Source organism: Coenobita brevimanus, chromosome 23 (genome assembly GCF_032717465.1).
Source record: "Coenobita brevimanus isolate Jiangsu-jjx chromosome 23, ASM3271746v2, whole genome shotgun sequence".
Classification (NCBI taxonomy): Eukaryota; Metazoa; Arthropoda; class Malacostraca; order Decapoda; family Coenobitidae; genus Coenobita; species Coenobita brevimanus.
The window spans coordinates 54,617,448-54,634,787 of NC_136976.1; the positions used below are offsets into that span (position 1 = coordinate 54,617,448).

The 17,340-nt window shown below is 43.4% G+C and overlaps 1 protein-coding gene across 1 annotated transcript in view; it reads left to right on the plus strand.

The window, feature by feature from the left end:
• The window catches only part of LOC145392975 (uncharacterized), a 152,351-nt gene that overhangs the window by 122,084 nt on the left and 12,927 nt on the right, over positions 1-17,340 (plus strand). Inside the window, exon 3 of the mRNA XM_080267269.1 lies at positions 8,571-9,547. Coding sequence (XP_080123395.1) covers positions 8,571-9,547 — 977 coding nt within the window. The remainder of the gene's footprint in view (positions 1-8,570; positions 9,548-17,340) is intronic.

A 17,340-nucleotide genomic window follows, 5' to 3' on the forward strand; every position in this document is an offset into this window, starting at 1 on the left:
TTTGTACAAAAGTAAAGGTGGTTGAAGTTGGTACAAAATTTATTATAGTATAAGTCTGCTGAGCGTAGTAGGATAGGTAAACTGGAGAATAAGTATAGAGAAGGTAAGGATTGTATACTTGCAAAAATGTTTGCTTGGTGATGAACAGAGTGGTTTTAGGAATGGGAGATGATGTGATGAACAGAGTGGTTTTAGGAATGTGAGGGGATATGATGAACAGAGTGGTTTTAGGAATGGGAGGGGATGTGTATATCAAATATTTTCATTTAGACTGATAATGGAGAGAGCATGCAACAAGGATTTTAAGGTAAATGGTATTCATGCATCTGGAAAATCTGCATGACATGATGCATATGGAAGGTTTTACATAATTATGTATGGAAGGAGCTTTTAATGATAATGTAAACTTGTGTAAGAATAGGTGAGTATCATTTGAGTACAGTAATTCAGTATCATTGATGACAAGGATACTTCATACATTTCATTTCTTTTCATTTGTAAAGGCTTCACCATGGTTGCATTTGTTGGCTTTGGTCACCTAATGACGGTTCTCCATGCTGCTGAATCTTTGGCAGCCTCCCTACTTAGTCCACTATCCCTGAGGTCGCTCTCTGTGACCTCGTCCCATGTCTTCATCGGTCTGCCTCTCACAGCCCCACCCCCAGCATTCACATTTCTAACTTTCACAATCCAGTTGTCATTCCTGATCCTCTCCATGTGCCCAGACCATCTCTTTATCCCTCGTCATCACAACACAAGTACACTCCAGTCCTGTCATTCCTCTCAGCTCCTCCATCATAAAACTAGCCCCCCTAGGCCGCACATTCAAGGATGCAGTGCACTTTTGTTTCATCTGCATTTCCTCTCAGGCCCTTGCATCCCATACTATCTCTTAACTTCTTAAATCTTTCCTCTGTCTCTCTTTCCTTCTGTGCAATCAACATCAAATCATCGGCATACTTTTCGCTCAGACTTCCTCCTCCAATTCCACCTCAGATGATTCCGTTGCTGTTCCTGCATCACTTCCCCCCCTCTGACTTCCTCATGGCTGACGTTAAAATTTCTTCAGTTGATGTATTTACTGCTATCACTGGCCGCAATACTAACAAGGTATATGGGCCTGATGGGGTCCCTCCTGTTGTCCTCATGAACAGTGTTTCTAGGCTTACACCATCCATAGGTAAATTTTTTGCCTTTGTTTATCAACTTGTACCTTTCCTTCTTGCTAGAAGTTTGCTTTCCCAAAGAAGGATGACCATTTCCATCCCTCTGACTATCACCCAATTGCTTTAACATCCTGTGTTTCAATAGTTTTCAAGTCTATTCTTAACCAAAAAATTTACAGTGACTTTCCTGTCACAATTTTCTCTCCGATCGTCAGTATGGGTTCCGCCAGGAACAATCCACTGACAATCTTCTCATTTACCTTTCAGACTCCTGGTCATCCTCCTTTTGGGACTTTGGGGAAAGCATTGCCATTGCACTTCACATCTCAAAGGCTTCTGATTGTGTTGGTATAAATCTCGAACTTCCAAACAGTCCATTTACAGTTTCTATCCTTCTATCTGTGACTTCATCTCTAGCTTCCTTTCTGGTCATAATGGACCTGTTGTAGACGACCGCCATTCCTTTCCTAGAGCTATCAATAGTGGTGTTCTCCAGGGTCCTCTCCTATCACTAACTCATTTCCTTTTATTCATCAGTGATCTTCAAAGCTGTGCATCTAACCCCATCCACTCATATGATGGCTCCACCCTTCACCTTTCCATTTGTTTCCTCAAGTGTCCATCTCAGCAGTTACTTCAACAAACAAGGGATGAGGCTGTGGCATACCCAATGTCTGACTTGGCTCATATCTCTAATTGGGGTAATCTTGTTTGTTTTTAACCCTTTGACTGTGACCTGGCATTTCTCGGTCATTCTCCTGGACGTGGCCTGAGTCCCTAAAAAGTTACAGTAGTAATGTTTCTGCTTGTTTAATAGGAAATGGCCATGAAGTTTCCATTTTTTACTGTTATAATAGTAAAAAATGCACCTTTCAGTGAGAAAATTGTCATTTTCTATATAAAAAAAAAAAAGAAAAAAAAAAGTGAAAATAATTAATTTTTGCTAGTGACTTTCATCTTAAATGTCAGGACCAACATGCCTAGCCCCGGGCGTCTACGCTCCTCCTGGGGCAACTTAGGATTGGATGATGGATGGATGGATGTCTGATTTTGCGATGATGACAAAATTATTTATTTCAAGCAAGGTTTTTCACTATTATATATACACTAGAAACATGTACACTGTTTGTTGTCACACAAATGAAATAAAAACTTGCCATACTTGTGTGAGAAAATTGTCCTTTTCTAGGAGAAAATGCAAAAATAATTAATTTTTGCTATTGTCTAATTTTGCAATGATGACAAGATTATTTTCTTCAAGCAAAATTTTTCACATGTAGATATATGCTAGACACATGTACACTTTGTTGTCACATAAAAGAAATCAAAACTTGCTGTATTTTTACAAAAACAACAGATGTGTGGATGAAGTTTTTTGTCAGTTGTGGACTGTAGTCGCCTGATGCATCATGAAGAATAATTAGTTGGGTAACCTTTGTTGCCTAATGCAGCCAGAGGGTTAATGCATCAAAAACTCACTTCTACATCTGTCATCCTGACAGAGTCTTCCACAGGAGTACCTTCTAATTTTTAACAATATCCAATTCAATCCTTCATCATCTTTAAACATATGTGGGATTTCATTCTCTCGGGATTTATCTTGGAAAGATCGTTTTACCTCTTGTAAAATATGCTTCCGGGAGATTGGGTGTTCTAAGCCCACTCTGTGCCTTCTTTACCCCTTCACGGTTTTTTACTTTATACATCGGTTTTATTCGCCCTTATGTAGAGTGCAACTCTCCTGTGTGGGGAGACTCCCAACATACAGTACTTCTCAGCAGGGTGGAATCAAAGGCCTTTCATCTCATTAACTCTCCTCCTCTTACTGACTCCCTTCAACCTCTGTCTCTTCACCGGACTGTTGCATCTTTATCTTTTTTCATTTGCTACTTCAGTGGTCACTGCTTCTCTGAACTGTCTGCATGGATCCCTCCATCACTTCGACGGGTGTGTAGCACCCGTCTCGCAACAAACTCTCTTCCTTTTTGTGTCTTGCTCTCTGATGCAAGAGTTAACTATTACCATACTCCCAGTCCTTCATGTATGCAACAGGTCAACTCTGGAACAGTCTCCCGCTGTCTGTTTTCATATTTCCTATGGTCTCCAGTCTTTCAGACGCAGTGTGTCCAAGCATCTCAAAATAAGCACATCTTGGATTTGGCTCTCTGTTATCTTGTTATTGTTTTTTTCTTGGAGGGAATAATTTGTGGGCTCCTTGCCCTTGGTTCCTTCTTTCTTGTAGACAAAAAAAAAAAAAAAATCTCCCACAGGAGTCCATTTTTGAAGTCACTTGAAGGCTTCAAGCACTATGATAAACAATGAGGGGCCTAAGACTGACCCCTGATGCACACCAACATTCGTGGAAAATTATCACTCAAATCTCCATGCACTCTCACCTGGGAGCGAGCACCCACTTACAGCCATAACCACTCTAACCAGCCACTCTTCGATCCCAAGCTTTTTCATTGTCCACTTATGCACCTCCCTGGGGAGTAGGGACTATGTCAAAGGCCTTTTCCAGATACAAAGTACAGATCCCATTTCTTTCTTAAATGTTTCCTGAAGCTGTCGAACAATGATTATGGCATCAGTGGTCCCTTTGCCTGGCATAAACCCAAACTACATCAGTATTCACTCTTTATCTAATCATACTTTCTAGAACTCTCACCATTACCATCATTATCTGGGTCAAAAGTTTTATATTTCTATAATTTCTTCTTTCCAGGGCATCACCCTTACCCTTGTACACATTTACAATCACACTCTTCAGTCAGTCATCCGGGACATCACACATATATAAATGTATTTATCAGACAGTAACTAACCCGCTTCTTTATCTCCTGACAGGCTTGTTTTGATTTAATTCAAATGATATTAAATCAGTTTAAATCAGAATGAAAAAACAATTTAAATGAAAATGAAAGAAGACAGAGAATGGAATGGATGTGTATTGTACAGATTAATCAAGTCTGCTTGTCCTGTACTCTTGTACTGATCCTGTATCAAGTCAGGCACCAGTGAACCTCTACTTTCTGTTACACGGCAACTGTTCAAAAGTTAAACAGAGCAAAGAAGGCTCTTTTGTTGATAATAAATGTGTTTATGCTCAGTGTCAGCATATGAGCTCAACTCTTCTTTGAATACACTGTAACATGATTCAATCTAATGATTATGATCCAAATTTGACAAAATATAAAAGACAAGTTGACAGCTTTCATCAGTATCTGATACGCAGTGATGCAGCTGCATGAGTAACCTACCCCATATCAAGGAGTATTAAGTTCTGCTTTTTATTTTAAGGAGTCAGGCGCTCCAGTTAGGAAAGCCATTAATGCATCAGGTCTTTTCATGTTATATAGTTACCTATGAGTAGTAAATGTATGGTACCAAAATATGGTTTGACCTAACATTGACAGAGGTTTAGTGCAAGAAAATGTCATCATAAAAGTGAAAAAAATTACTGTTAAAAAAAAAAAAAAAAAAAAAAAAAAAAAATATTTTATTTAATCAGCAATTTTTTCCAACCCTGTCTCCTGAGGCATTCAGCATTTTACAGTCAGCCCAGACACACCTGCCACCTCCAACTGCATCGTGCCTATTTCCCTTCTCACAGTAGCAGCATCAAAGGCCAAGGCCAAACACTGGATCTGCTGATTCCAAACCTTCCCTGTTCCAGTCAAACTCCGCATTCACCAGCCTGTTATAATGCTCTCTCTTGGCATCCTTAGTCCCTTAATGCCTAATTGCATCAATTGATGTGATGAGAGTTTTATGCCAAATTGCTTAATTGCATCAATTGAGCGGGGGCTTGTCAAAAACTGCAGAGCGCTTTCTCTGCCCCGATTATGATGAACATTACTTCAAGCCAATGAGAACTCACCCCTGAGTTGGTGTGAAGGGGGATTGGACCATACTGGGTAGGGGGGGGCAACCCCCTCTGGGCTGCCTCCATGCCACCCTCTACCCCACTCCCTCACTCCTCCTTGTCCCCCATCACCCTCCCACCCCTCCACACACCTGCATCTCTCCTTCCACCCCACTAGCCTTGTGTCCCCCCCCCACCCCATCCCTCCCTCCTTGTCCCTCACTACCCTCCCACCCGTACAGACCCCTGAGAGGTATCAGGCCGCCAAGATGTTAAGGAACACACTGAAGTGCTTTCTTTTCATGCGAAAAGTTGGTTATTTTTTCTACCCCCATACTTATAGGCCTACTTCTAACAGCCTACTTTATCTCCTCACAGCCTAGTAATCTTCCCACACCTACATACACCTATTTTCATGGTTGATGTGACAAAACACTTTGAAATGACCTGTTTCTATAAGAAAAATAGTTATCAAAATTTTCATGGTTTAGATTGTTTTCGAGGGGTATCTACTGTAAACTTTTTGAACTTTGACACGCGATTGTGTGGTAACCATTAGGCCTACAGGGATGCAGATTGTGCTATCAGGTGTGTAAATTTTTCCTCTTTAGCCAGAACACAATCAATTTGCCCTTGGTGAAAGTCGTCAAAACTCCCCGAATTGCGGCTGTCGGGGGAGAGGGACCCTTCTGAAATAACTGCAGTCTTAAGGGGTTAATATCCTTACTGTTCACCACTGCCATTCCTTCATAATTTTTCACACACAGTGCTCACCTATGATATCCCTGTTTTTCATCTTCATGTGATATGCTGCCTTAAGTATGGTATACCACTACTTGGGTTACCTAGTAAGTTTCTGAGACTCAGATTTTGCCGTGCATACCCTTTTTCCTGCCCTGTGCTTGGCAGACATATATTCCTTTTTGTTACTACCCCTTTTCCATTTCCAGAGAAACCATGTTTTCTCCTTCACTGCAGCTTCAACACCCTCATCCCACCACCTTGGCCATTCAGTGTGCTGTATATGTTACAGGGAATTTGTGTAACCAGTGATTTCATGAAATCCATAGGAAATTTGTGAAATGAGTTTAAATTAGGTTGGGTTAAGTAAAGTTAAGTTAATTTTTGCTGCAGGTAGGTTAGGCTGGAATAATCTAGGTTAAGTTTAGGCTAGGTTAGTTAGGTTAGGGTAATTTAGAGGAATGCTTAACATAATTTAGCTTTCATCTAAACTAACATAACATAACCTAATCTAACTAATCTGGCCTAACCCAACCTAAACATAACTTAGATATTCCTAGCCTAACCTAACCACAGCCTACATAAACCTAACCTTAATTAACTCATCCTAGTTGAAACTCATTTCGCAAATTCCCCAGGGATTTCACGAAATCACTAGTTACGCAAATTCCCTGTAACATAAATATATTATATATGGTAGGGGATATAAAAGGTGATTAAACTTGAGTAGTTTATAGAGCAGTGAGGATGGTAGTCAATGGTGACGGATGGATTATCTCAGATCTAGATCTGATGTGTGCCGGTGATGCTGTGTTGCTTGCTACTTGTGAAGGGACCTGGCACACTGGTGCAGAGTCCTGTGGATGCCAGTGAGCATTGTTGTGAGAGTATAATATGTTTGTGAATGGAGAGAGAGCTTTGAACTGTTAAGGGTGTTGGAAAGTTACTGGCACGGGGAAGAAAGTGCTTGGTGTTAAAAAAGCCATGACACTAAATGAAAGTCTTGAGTGTGAAGACTCCAGTAGGAGTGCAGGAAGGTCTGTCAGTGCCCACATTAACATGTGGATTTTGAGCCCCTGTTCCAGGTGTGTTTTGGGGAGTTTGAGCCACAGGCTAGGCCAGTGGTTTCCAACCCTCTCTAATTCTCCCCCCCCCTCCCCCCCACTGAATGACACGTTCCCTGCGCCCCCCTTCTTCAAATACTGTATTTTACTGACGTAGTTGGCACATGTCAATACATATCATAGATTCTTAATCTTTGAAATTGTTTATATATTCAGAAAACTAGATTTCTTATTCATATCCGAAATATTTTCTGCATATTTAGAAATTACTTAATTCCATAATAATTCAAAGTTTTCAATATAATTACCCTCTTTATCAAGCCTTCGCACCCCCCCAGGCAGCCCTTCAAATCCCCCAAGGGGGGTGCGCCCCACAGGTTGGAGACCACTTGGCTAGGCTGTGCCCTTGACAACTGTACTTTAGCTTCCCTCACCTCTCATCCCAGTGTCACCTAGCATTGTTCCAGTTTTATTGATGCTGTAGTGGATCACGATAACATGCCATTGTCATTCGATTGCATCATCTGATGGTGTCACCCATACTAATTCAACCTTACATATGCTACTATATCAGACTGAAGAATGATAAAAAGGTTTTCTTCACTGTCATGTGTGTTGCTTGTATATCTGTCACTGAAAGTGATACTGTATCTCAGTTCATATCAGGAGGAACCTTGGATTGCAACTAGTGCAATAATAAAAAAGTTGAATAAAGGAAAGTTAATTTTTGATGATTTTTTGCATACGTGGGAGAGTCTTAGGATGGGTAATAGCCCACTCCATGTGTTATTATATGGCTGTGAGACACTGGCATGGCATGAGATTGAAAGGACAACAGTAAGAGTATTGGAAATGGGATTAATATGTGTAAAGTGAGTTGTATAAACAGTGGTGGTTGAGTGTTTAGGGAAGTTGGTTGCTGTCTGAAAGAACATGAGTTCAGTGCCAGTCTAGGGCTGGAAACAGTTTAATTATTTGAATTCTGTTAAACAGACTTTACCAAGGAAAGTCATGAATGAGACAGCCTTATTGTATATACACAAAGATTGATGTTTGCACTGAAGTGTAAGAAGTGCAGCAGTGGGGTACATACAAGGATTGCTGAACCTTAGGGAATGAACATGAAGTCTGTGCACTGAGTCACATACAAAAAAGAAAAGAAAAGAGAAGTCTGTTGAGAATAGGGTAAAATAGAATAAGATGGTGTGGTCATCTGGAGAGAGTATACTTGAATGAGTGTGAAGGTGGCAGGAGCTGTGGTAGGCCAGGAAGAAGGTGAATGGATTTGGTCAGCAAGTATTTAAGAGAGCAAAGTATAGAGGTTGATGAGACTGGGGAATTGGCAAGAGATTTTTTGGGTGAATTATGTATGAAAGAGTATATGACAAGTATATGGCACCCTCTCGTTTTAGCATGATAGTTGATGAATTGATTCTGTTGTGAAGGTGTATGAAACAGAGCTTCAATGAAAAATAACCTCTAGATTTTATTCAGATGGTTAGACCTGTGAAGGGGAGACTGAATTCTGGGGACATGAATGGTTAGTGAATGAATGTTTTCCATTCCATTGGGCAAGAGTGTCCATTCGATGTCATTAGGAAAGGTCTTGATAGTTCCTCACCTTAATCTTTTACTTATATTCTTGGTCATAGCTCACCCCATCCTTAAGATGGGAAAAGGCTTAGGATGATGTCAGTGATGGTGCAGTTGTTTAATAAATGTAAACTTTTGCAGAACTGCTGATGATGAACATCCAAGTGAATGCTTCACTGCAGGCTATGAACAAAAGTAATGTTCCTGCAGAAACTGGAGGAGGTCAGGTCGTTCTGCTGCAACCAGCAGCTGTTGATGATACCACCAGCATGGCACAGCAACCACTCACCCCAAAGCGTCGCCGCCCCAAGCTGTCTGAAGAAGCTCAGGTAGAGCGTCGAGTCAGGATTGCCATGAGGATGAGAGAGAAGAGAGCTACAGAATCTGATGAACAGAAAATTGTCCGCAGACAAAAAGAAGCAGACCGCATGCGACGTAAGAGAGCAACTGAAGATGATGACACAAAGAGACAGCGCCGTTTAGAAGCTGCTGCCCGTGCTAGAAACCGACGAGCTTCCATGAGTTTTGAGGATCGAATACTTGATAGACAAAGAGCTGCTGAACGAATGAGGTTAAGGCGAGCCACTGAGAGTCCTGAAACCAAAGCTGTTCGCCGCCTGAAAGCAGCAGAGCGAATGAGGAAACGACGTGCTTCCGAAACTCCAGAACAGCGTTCAAAACGACGACAGATTATTGCACAAAAAATGAAAGCCCGAAGAAAGGGCAAAAGTGAAGATGGTGTTAATGGTGATGAACCAGAAACAATTACTCGTACCATAACTACTAGATTTGGAAAGGCACATAGTCTTGCTAATAATGTTACACATTCTGAGAGTTCCGAGCCAGTCACCACTGTAAATCCTGGTAATACATCACAGCTTGTGTCCTCCTCCTCCTCCTCCTCCTCTTCCTCCTCCTCTTCTTCCTCCTCAAATAATTTTGTACCATCAACTAGTAGTGGAGGTGGAAGTATTGCCGTCCTGCAGGTGGACTCTGCTCTACCCCAGATGGCTTTACCAGTAACTCAAAGTCATCCATCAGGACTGTCTACAGTGGACATGGCTCAGTTGTCCCAGCCTCTGTCCTTACATAAGTCTTCATCATCCAACCAAGAACAGGTAAAATTGTGCTTTTGTACAACTGATTGACTAATAGTATAGAGATTTATTTATCTATATTAGTGGTTTGCATGTTTGTAATTGATAAGTAGTCCCATTACAGTGGACATGCTGTTTGATAGTTCTTCTTTCATGCTACCTTAACTTTCATTGCTTCTGGCTTTAATCTTGCCCCATTTCATAGGTGGGAATACCTGGTAATGATTGAGATGGTCATGATGTTAATTTACTAATAGTGAAATGTTTGTTACATACAGCTTAGCAAAGTATCATCTTCAAAAAGAGGTGGAGGCATTTACAAGTGTTCATGTACAGGAGCCTGGGGTGCTTTCCCTTAACAAACGTCATATTGCAGATGATTGTTTATAAACAGTCTATATCCTAAATGGGACTTTTTGCCTCAGATGTCACATGAGGCATTCAGTGAACCCCCTCGCACACTATGAAGTGATTTGCATTACAAAAACTACCTCCTGAAGATGCATGGTGATGCAAATCATGTCCTGAAAAATATCTTTTAAATTGTTGCATGGGCATGATTTGAATCACCAGAAAATTACCCTCTGAAGTTGCTCTAACCATCCATCATCCAATCCTATGTCACCCCTTGAGGAGCGTAGGAACCCAGGGCTAGGCAAGTTGATCCTGACATTTAAGATGAGAGTGACCAGCCTCACTCATCTCTGAGTGGCATTACGTGAGCAATGAACCCCAACCACCCCTTGGATATAAAAATACACAGGCTCAGTCCAATTGGAGCACCTTAATTATCTACTGAACACCAGGCGCCGTAATTTAGTTATATGGTTACCACCCAGCATAATAAATGGTTTCCTCGTGTACAGGAAACCATTTGGCTTGTCACTTAGTGTAGAGTTACACATAGGCAGAAGGAAGAGGAACGAATGAAGGAAAGAAGGACAGAAGAACGAGTGTAAGTAAAGTCACCCATAGGCAAAAGAAAAAGAGTGAAGGAAAGACGACAGAAGAGGAAGGATGGAAGAGAGAAAAGGGCAGACACCCAAAGCAGCACTGCATTGAGTGAGTGGATGGTGAGCGCCCCCACCTGCCACGTCTAAAGTTGCTTTGTAATGTAACTCTCATCACAACCTGGATAAGCCAGTTTTGAGTGAAAATTTCACTCTAACGCCAGTCAGGCTTCTCCTGCCTTGGAGAGCATTGTGTACAGACTCACCTGCTTAAAAGCTACTGCTGTGTGTGAAAGGATTAACCCCTTTATTGCTAATCAGGTCGATAGATCCTTTTTCAGGATTACGCAAGATCTGTAATGTGATCGATAGAGTGGCTTCAGGGAAAGACTGGGGACAACATGCTGCACCCCAGTTGTGACATGCAGTACATCCCCACAGTACGCGAGTTCCAAGTATGCGACCCCCCTTGTACGCAAGGACTTATTTTTTTTTTATTTTAGTGTATTTTTAATTAGTACGCGAATTGAACTCCTTTTAAGCGAGACAGGCAGCGAAGAGTGGCCCAAATCCAGGGTTACCCCGAGTACGCGACATTGCCCTCCCAAGAAGCGATGATGGGTAAAGGTGTGCAGCCATATTCTTGTCGGTTTAGTTAAGCCATACCCTTGTTGATTTACCTAGTAAAGCCCTAATCTTGTAGGTTTACTTTATCTTAGAGAATATGTCTTAGATAGTTTCCTTGTATAGTACAATACTTAGGTCTGAAAGGCATCTCAAGGGTTGCCCATGAGGGGGGGTGCTGCCCATATGTAATTTTTCCCATAAGTTTATGTATTTACAGTATGCGAATTCCTAGTATGCAACGTCCTCTGCTGCCCATATAGGCGCGTACTAGGGGGATGTACTGTATATCCCTTTCAACCAATCAGCACTAAGTGACTAGTAGGCAGGAAGGAGGATCCAGGCCAGTGTCCACAGTGGGAGAAGGGGGCTTTCCCACAGCCCTCTCGTGTCCCCTCTCTACCCCACTACCTCTCCCACTCCCCTTCCCTTGCCTCTGACTGTCTCCTGCTCCCTCCCTAACCCTCCGCCACCATCCTCCATCACGCCACTATGGTTCCACCCCCCCTTTCCCCTCTTCTCCCTGTCTCCCTGGGAAGGGTTATATCCCCCTTACCCACCCTCCACACTCCTGTACTCCCTCTCTGCCTGTTCTTTTTGTCTGGTGATTGTCTGTCTCCCATCTCTATACCTCTGTACCACCCTTCCAGGCCACTTCCCACCCCACCCCCACTCCCTGTAGTACGCTGTATGCCTACAACCCCCCCCCCCCGGCGTAGAGTATTATACGTCATTGTTACCATTCATGTGACGTGTTTTCATTCGTTACCAGATTATTGTTTGTGTAATTGTATACACCAATGCATGAGACATAGAATGTATGTTTTTCATGTTTTTTTATGAATTTCCATTAGGGTGTTCAGAAAAATCGAGCCTTCAGGAACTTGAAGGGCAGAGTGCTTATTCAGTTCCACTACTGGTGGGAACTACACCATGCTTTGCAATTTTTCTTTGGCCTTCTCAAACCCATGACTCATTTCAACACAAGTGGCAGTGCAAGTGGTAACTCCTGCCTTGATCACAGCAGGGCTTGATATGGGGGAACTCATGTTGTCTGTCGGATCTCTCCACTCTGTTTGGAGGGAATCAAGGACTGAGATCGCTGAAAAGATCAAAAAAGAATTCCAGCCACAAACACCTTAGATTCTCCATTTTGATGGAAAGCTCATGCCCAACATCGATGGTAGCGATCGCAGTGATCACCTGGCGATTGTTGTTACAAGGATTGGTACGGAGAAGATCCCGGCAATCCCGAAGATCCCTGCTGGAATGGGCAAAGCAATGGAAGCAACAGTGCTAAGGACTCTAGATGAATGGCCGGAAGTGAAATCCTGGATTGCAGGGCTCTGTTTTGATAGTACAGCCTCTAACACCGGGGTTCACAGCATTGTTCACCGCTGTTGTTCTTGGCATGCTGACACCACATGTGTGAACCCATAGTGGCGGACCTGGAGCAGTGGCGTCTTCGTCGTGGGTCTACCCCCCAGAGGCTGTCGAAGAGAAGAGGAGGACAGCATGGGGGCCAAACCACCGCAAACCCCTCCGGCCCCTCACGGGGCTCGAGTACCTTGGAGTGGCTTCGGTCGCCCGGGCAAGTACCACATCTCCCAACACAACACACACAACAACACCGTTTTTTCTACTCTGAGAAATGACTCCCCGGCTGTCATTTCTTGACGACTTCTTCTAGCCGGGGACCTTGAGAGCAATTCAGGACCCACCAACAAATACATATGTCCAACATGCTCAAACCCTATCACGTCGAGCCGACAGACAAAGGGTTCAGTTCAGTGCAACTCCTGCAAGAACTGGACCCATTACACCTGCACAACACTTGCATCCAGAAAACATTACACAAACACCTGGACCTGCTCCTTATGCTCCTTCCCCCCACCCTTCAACCCCCCTTCCAGTCCTAATCCTACTTCCTTCACACCTCCACAGCCAAACCCACCGACCCTTCCCACACCATCCAGTCCCCCAACTCCTCCCATTCCAACCCATCCTAATCCACCTCAACCCTTACCGCCATCACAACCTCCTCCTACCCCTTCCCCTCCACCCACACCACCTCCCCCCATGCTGCAGCAGCCAACACACACTGCACACACAACATAAACATCCTTTAGTTGAACATAGATGGCATAAACACCAAAAAACAAGAACTCACACAATTCATCAAACAACAGAACATACACATTGCCATCTTACAAGAAACAAAACTACACAGGGAGCTCTTGCCTCTCCTGACATTGAGAGGGCTCTCCCTACGTGCTAAGGGGTCTTCGTATGCAGCATGTGTTAGGAGTGTAATGCTGTATGGCAGTGAGACCTGGGCAGTGAAGGAGGAAGATACTCACTGGCTCAGACGTACAGAAATGACAATGATTAGGTGGATGTGCAGTGCGTCCCTGTGTCCAAGGCCTGGAGGGGCTGGGTTTACAATGGAAGAGTTGAGAGGTAGGATGGGACTGGAGTGTATTGGTGTTGTGATGAGGAGAGGTAGATTGAGGTGGTTTGGACATGTGGAGAGGATGGGGGATGATAATTGGGTGAGGAAGGTGAGAAGTGTTAATATTGGGGGTGGGGTTATGAGGGGTAGACCGAGAAAGACATGGGACGAGGTCATTAAGTGTGACCTCAGGGTTAAGGGACTGAACAGGGAGGCTGCAATGGATCGTGCAGCGTGGAGAGCTGCCATTAGGTGACCAAGGCCGACACATGCAAGCATGTTGGAGCCTTTAAAAACAAAACGAAAACGAAACAGAGCACAGAAAACACTGACATTTCATAACTTCACCACCATTCGACAAGACCTGGCCGTCGGCGGTGACAGTGGCCTCATCACCCTGGTACACAAATCCATCAACTTTGCAGACACCAGTGCACACACAAAGTCACTTCTCCCCCCACGTGACACCACAACAGAAATACAGTCAATTAAAATACGCACTGGCACCAAATCACACACAACAATCGCTAACACACATTCCCCCCCAATCGTCCCCCACAGTACCACACAATTACTCTCCACAGATACACCACATCACTAACATACCCAACATCATCCTGGGTGGTGATTTCAACGCCAAGTCATCAGCCTGCCATGTCAACAACCCTGACACAGACAGAGGGCTGGTGCTACAATCCTAGACAGATCACCTTTTCATACTAAACAGTCTAGACCAACATACCCATATCCCACACCAAGCCCTCTTCCTCCCATCATCTCCAGACATCACCTTCTGCTCCCCAAACCTCGCCCCCACTACATCATGGAGAATGGTCAAAACCCTAGGTTCTGATCACCTCCCAATCATCATCACTACCAAAACCAGAATCACCCCAGCTGGCCACAGACACACATACACTAATTATAAGAGAGCCAACTGGGAGGCCTTTGTAACTGAAACAGAACAACATCTCGAAACACTAAACAGTACACCCATCACAATCATCAACACCGCTGTGCACACTTTCAATACAATTATACAAAATGCAGACAAAGGACACATCCCTAGAGGCAACAGAAAGAGACACAACCCCAGCTTCACACCAGAAATTCAAGGCCTCATCAGACAACGGGACACACTACAACACTCCCCAACACCCCATACACAAGACATCGTACAACAAATACAAGAACTCAACACTCAAATAAACAATAAAATATCAGATCAGCAAACACTAAACTGGAAAAATTACCTCCAAACACTTGACCACAAAACAAACATCAGCAAACTCTACAAAACACTAAACAGCATCACACTTTCCAACAGCAACACCACACAATCACACTCTGCCATCACAACAACAGACACCATACCCTCAAACAAACAACAAGCAAACACTCTCATCAATCACTTTTCACAAGTCAGCCATCTAAACTCCCATCTCGAAGACCGACGTATCATCCAACATAAGAGACAGTTCCCCACAGACCCAGACTACGCACCTTTCACTTACAACCAGACAAAGCACATCATTAACAACCTCAGGCACTCATCTGCCTGTGGACCAGACAACATAAGCAACATTCACCTTAAACACCTAGGACCACAAGGCATACAAGCACTCACCAACATATCAAACTACAGCTACTCACACAACATAATACCCAACATCTGGAAACATGGCAATATCATCACTATCCCCAAACCCAACAAAGGCCCCACGTTACCCTCCTCACATCGCCCCATCACACTCCTTTGCACCCCCTTTAAAGTCACTGAATGACATACTACAACTAGTCACACCTCACTTTCGCATTCCCCTAGCCCAGTCACAACATGGCTTTAGGCCACTACACTCCACAAACACCCTTCTTACAGACCTTACACAGAGAGTTTTCGATGGCATAAATTCAGCTAGGCCACCACACAGAACAATCCTAATCACACTAGACATTAGCAAAGCTTTTGATGCCATCCCCTGCCACAACCTCACAAACAAAATACGCAACACAATCATGCACAATAACACAAAAAGATGGCTGGCAAACTACTTAGCAGGCAGATGTGCACAAGTAACATTTGCCGGTCAGTCTTCTAACTTCAGAAACTTCACAAACGGCGTCCCCCAAGGATCTGTTTTGTCCCCTACACTCTTTAACCTATACATGCACGACATACCCACACCACAGATACACATAGCTTCCTATGCAGATGATATAACACTTACATGTACGCACCAAAACGCAAACACAGCTGCACACATCATTCAACCTTACCTCAACACACTACATGAATGGTTCACCACAGACAGGCTCAAAATAGCCCCAGCCAAATCTACAGTGACCCTTCTCACAAACTGGACAGCAGAACACAGTCACATCCCACACCTCACCATAAACAACACTCCCCTACCATACACACACACACCCAAAATCCTTGGTGTAACATACAATACATCAATGTCATTTAAACAACACATCACAAACATTAAAAATAAAATAACACCAAGACTCAAAGTCTTGAGGTTACTTGCCCATACAACATTCGGACACAACAAAGAAACCATCACCACAGTATACACACAATACATACGTTCAGTGATGAATTATGCAAGCACTGCCTGGGCTTCTAACCTCACCAAAACACACTACAACACTCTACAGACCATACAGAACAAGGCCCTAAAAATAATCACAGGCTGCACATCTACTACACCCACAGATCACTTAAATCAAGAAACCAAAGTCCTCGAAGTCAAGGATCACCTAGACATGAGAGGCACCCAGCTTCTTGCTGCAGCCTCCACAAACTCACAACATCCACTACAGTACATGGCAGCACATCCACCCACACCAAGGAACATCAAAACAACACCCAGCACACGATACCATACACAAATACTGTCATCTCTCCCCCCTCGCCCACCTCAAACCAGCTTCCAGAAGCATATCCACACTCAGATCACTCGCCGCTCCATTCAGTCACTTAAAGACAACACACAGCTGCATGCACGGCCTCCTGACATCCACCCGTCTGAATCATATCTTCCTCGTGAGGATAAGGTCCACCTGGCCAGGCTGAGATGTGGGCACCATCCAGCCCTCTTAAGCTACCAGAAGAGGCTGGATGACACCGTCGCTGATGCCTGTCCAGGATGCAACACAGCACCCCATACTATTAATCACCCACAAGCAGAAGGAAGAGGAAAGAATGAAGGAAAGCAAGACAGAAGAGGGAGTGTGAAGTCACCCGCAGGCAGAAAGACGAGGAAAGAATGAAGGAAAGAAGGATGGAGGAGAGGACAGGGCAGACACCCGAGAGCAGCACTACATTGAGTGAGTGGATGGTGAGCGTCCCCACCTACCACAAAAATTGTTTTATAACCAGTGTAAATTGTACCACATATGAGGCTTGCAGCTTGGACCATGTGGACCTTCATTTTGCATCATATGAGGTCTGCAGCTTGTCAGGGATTAAAACAATAAATAAGTGATGTTGAAATACTGGGTTTGGCTGTAATTGTGGCTGTGGTGGAGTTTCTTGTACTTCTTCCATCATGCTGGTCAGCCGACAACAGGTTTCAACATCCTTACTTTGAACATCATTAGAAATATTTTGTTTTTATTTTTTCCTTGTGTTTTAAGCTTTAATAAAGCTATTTGTAGTCTGCATCAGGTTTATGATAGTGTTATGTTGTAGTTTTACAAAAGGATAGGCAGTTCATTATAGAAACTGAATTGTAAACAAACAAAAAATGTCTTTTTGAGTAAAAGTATTGCAGAGACTG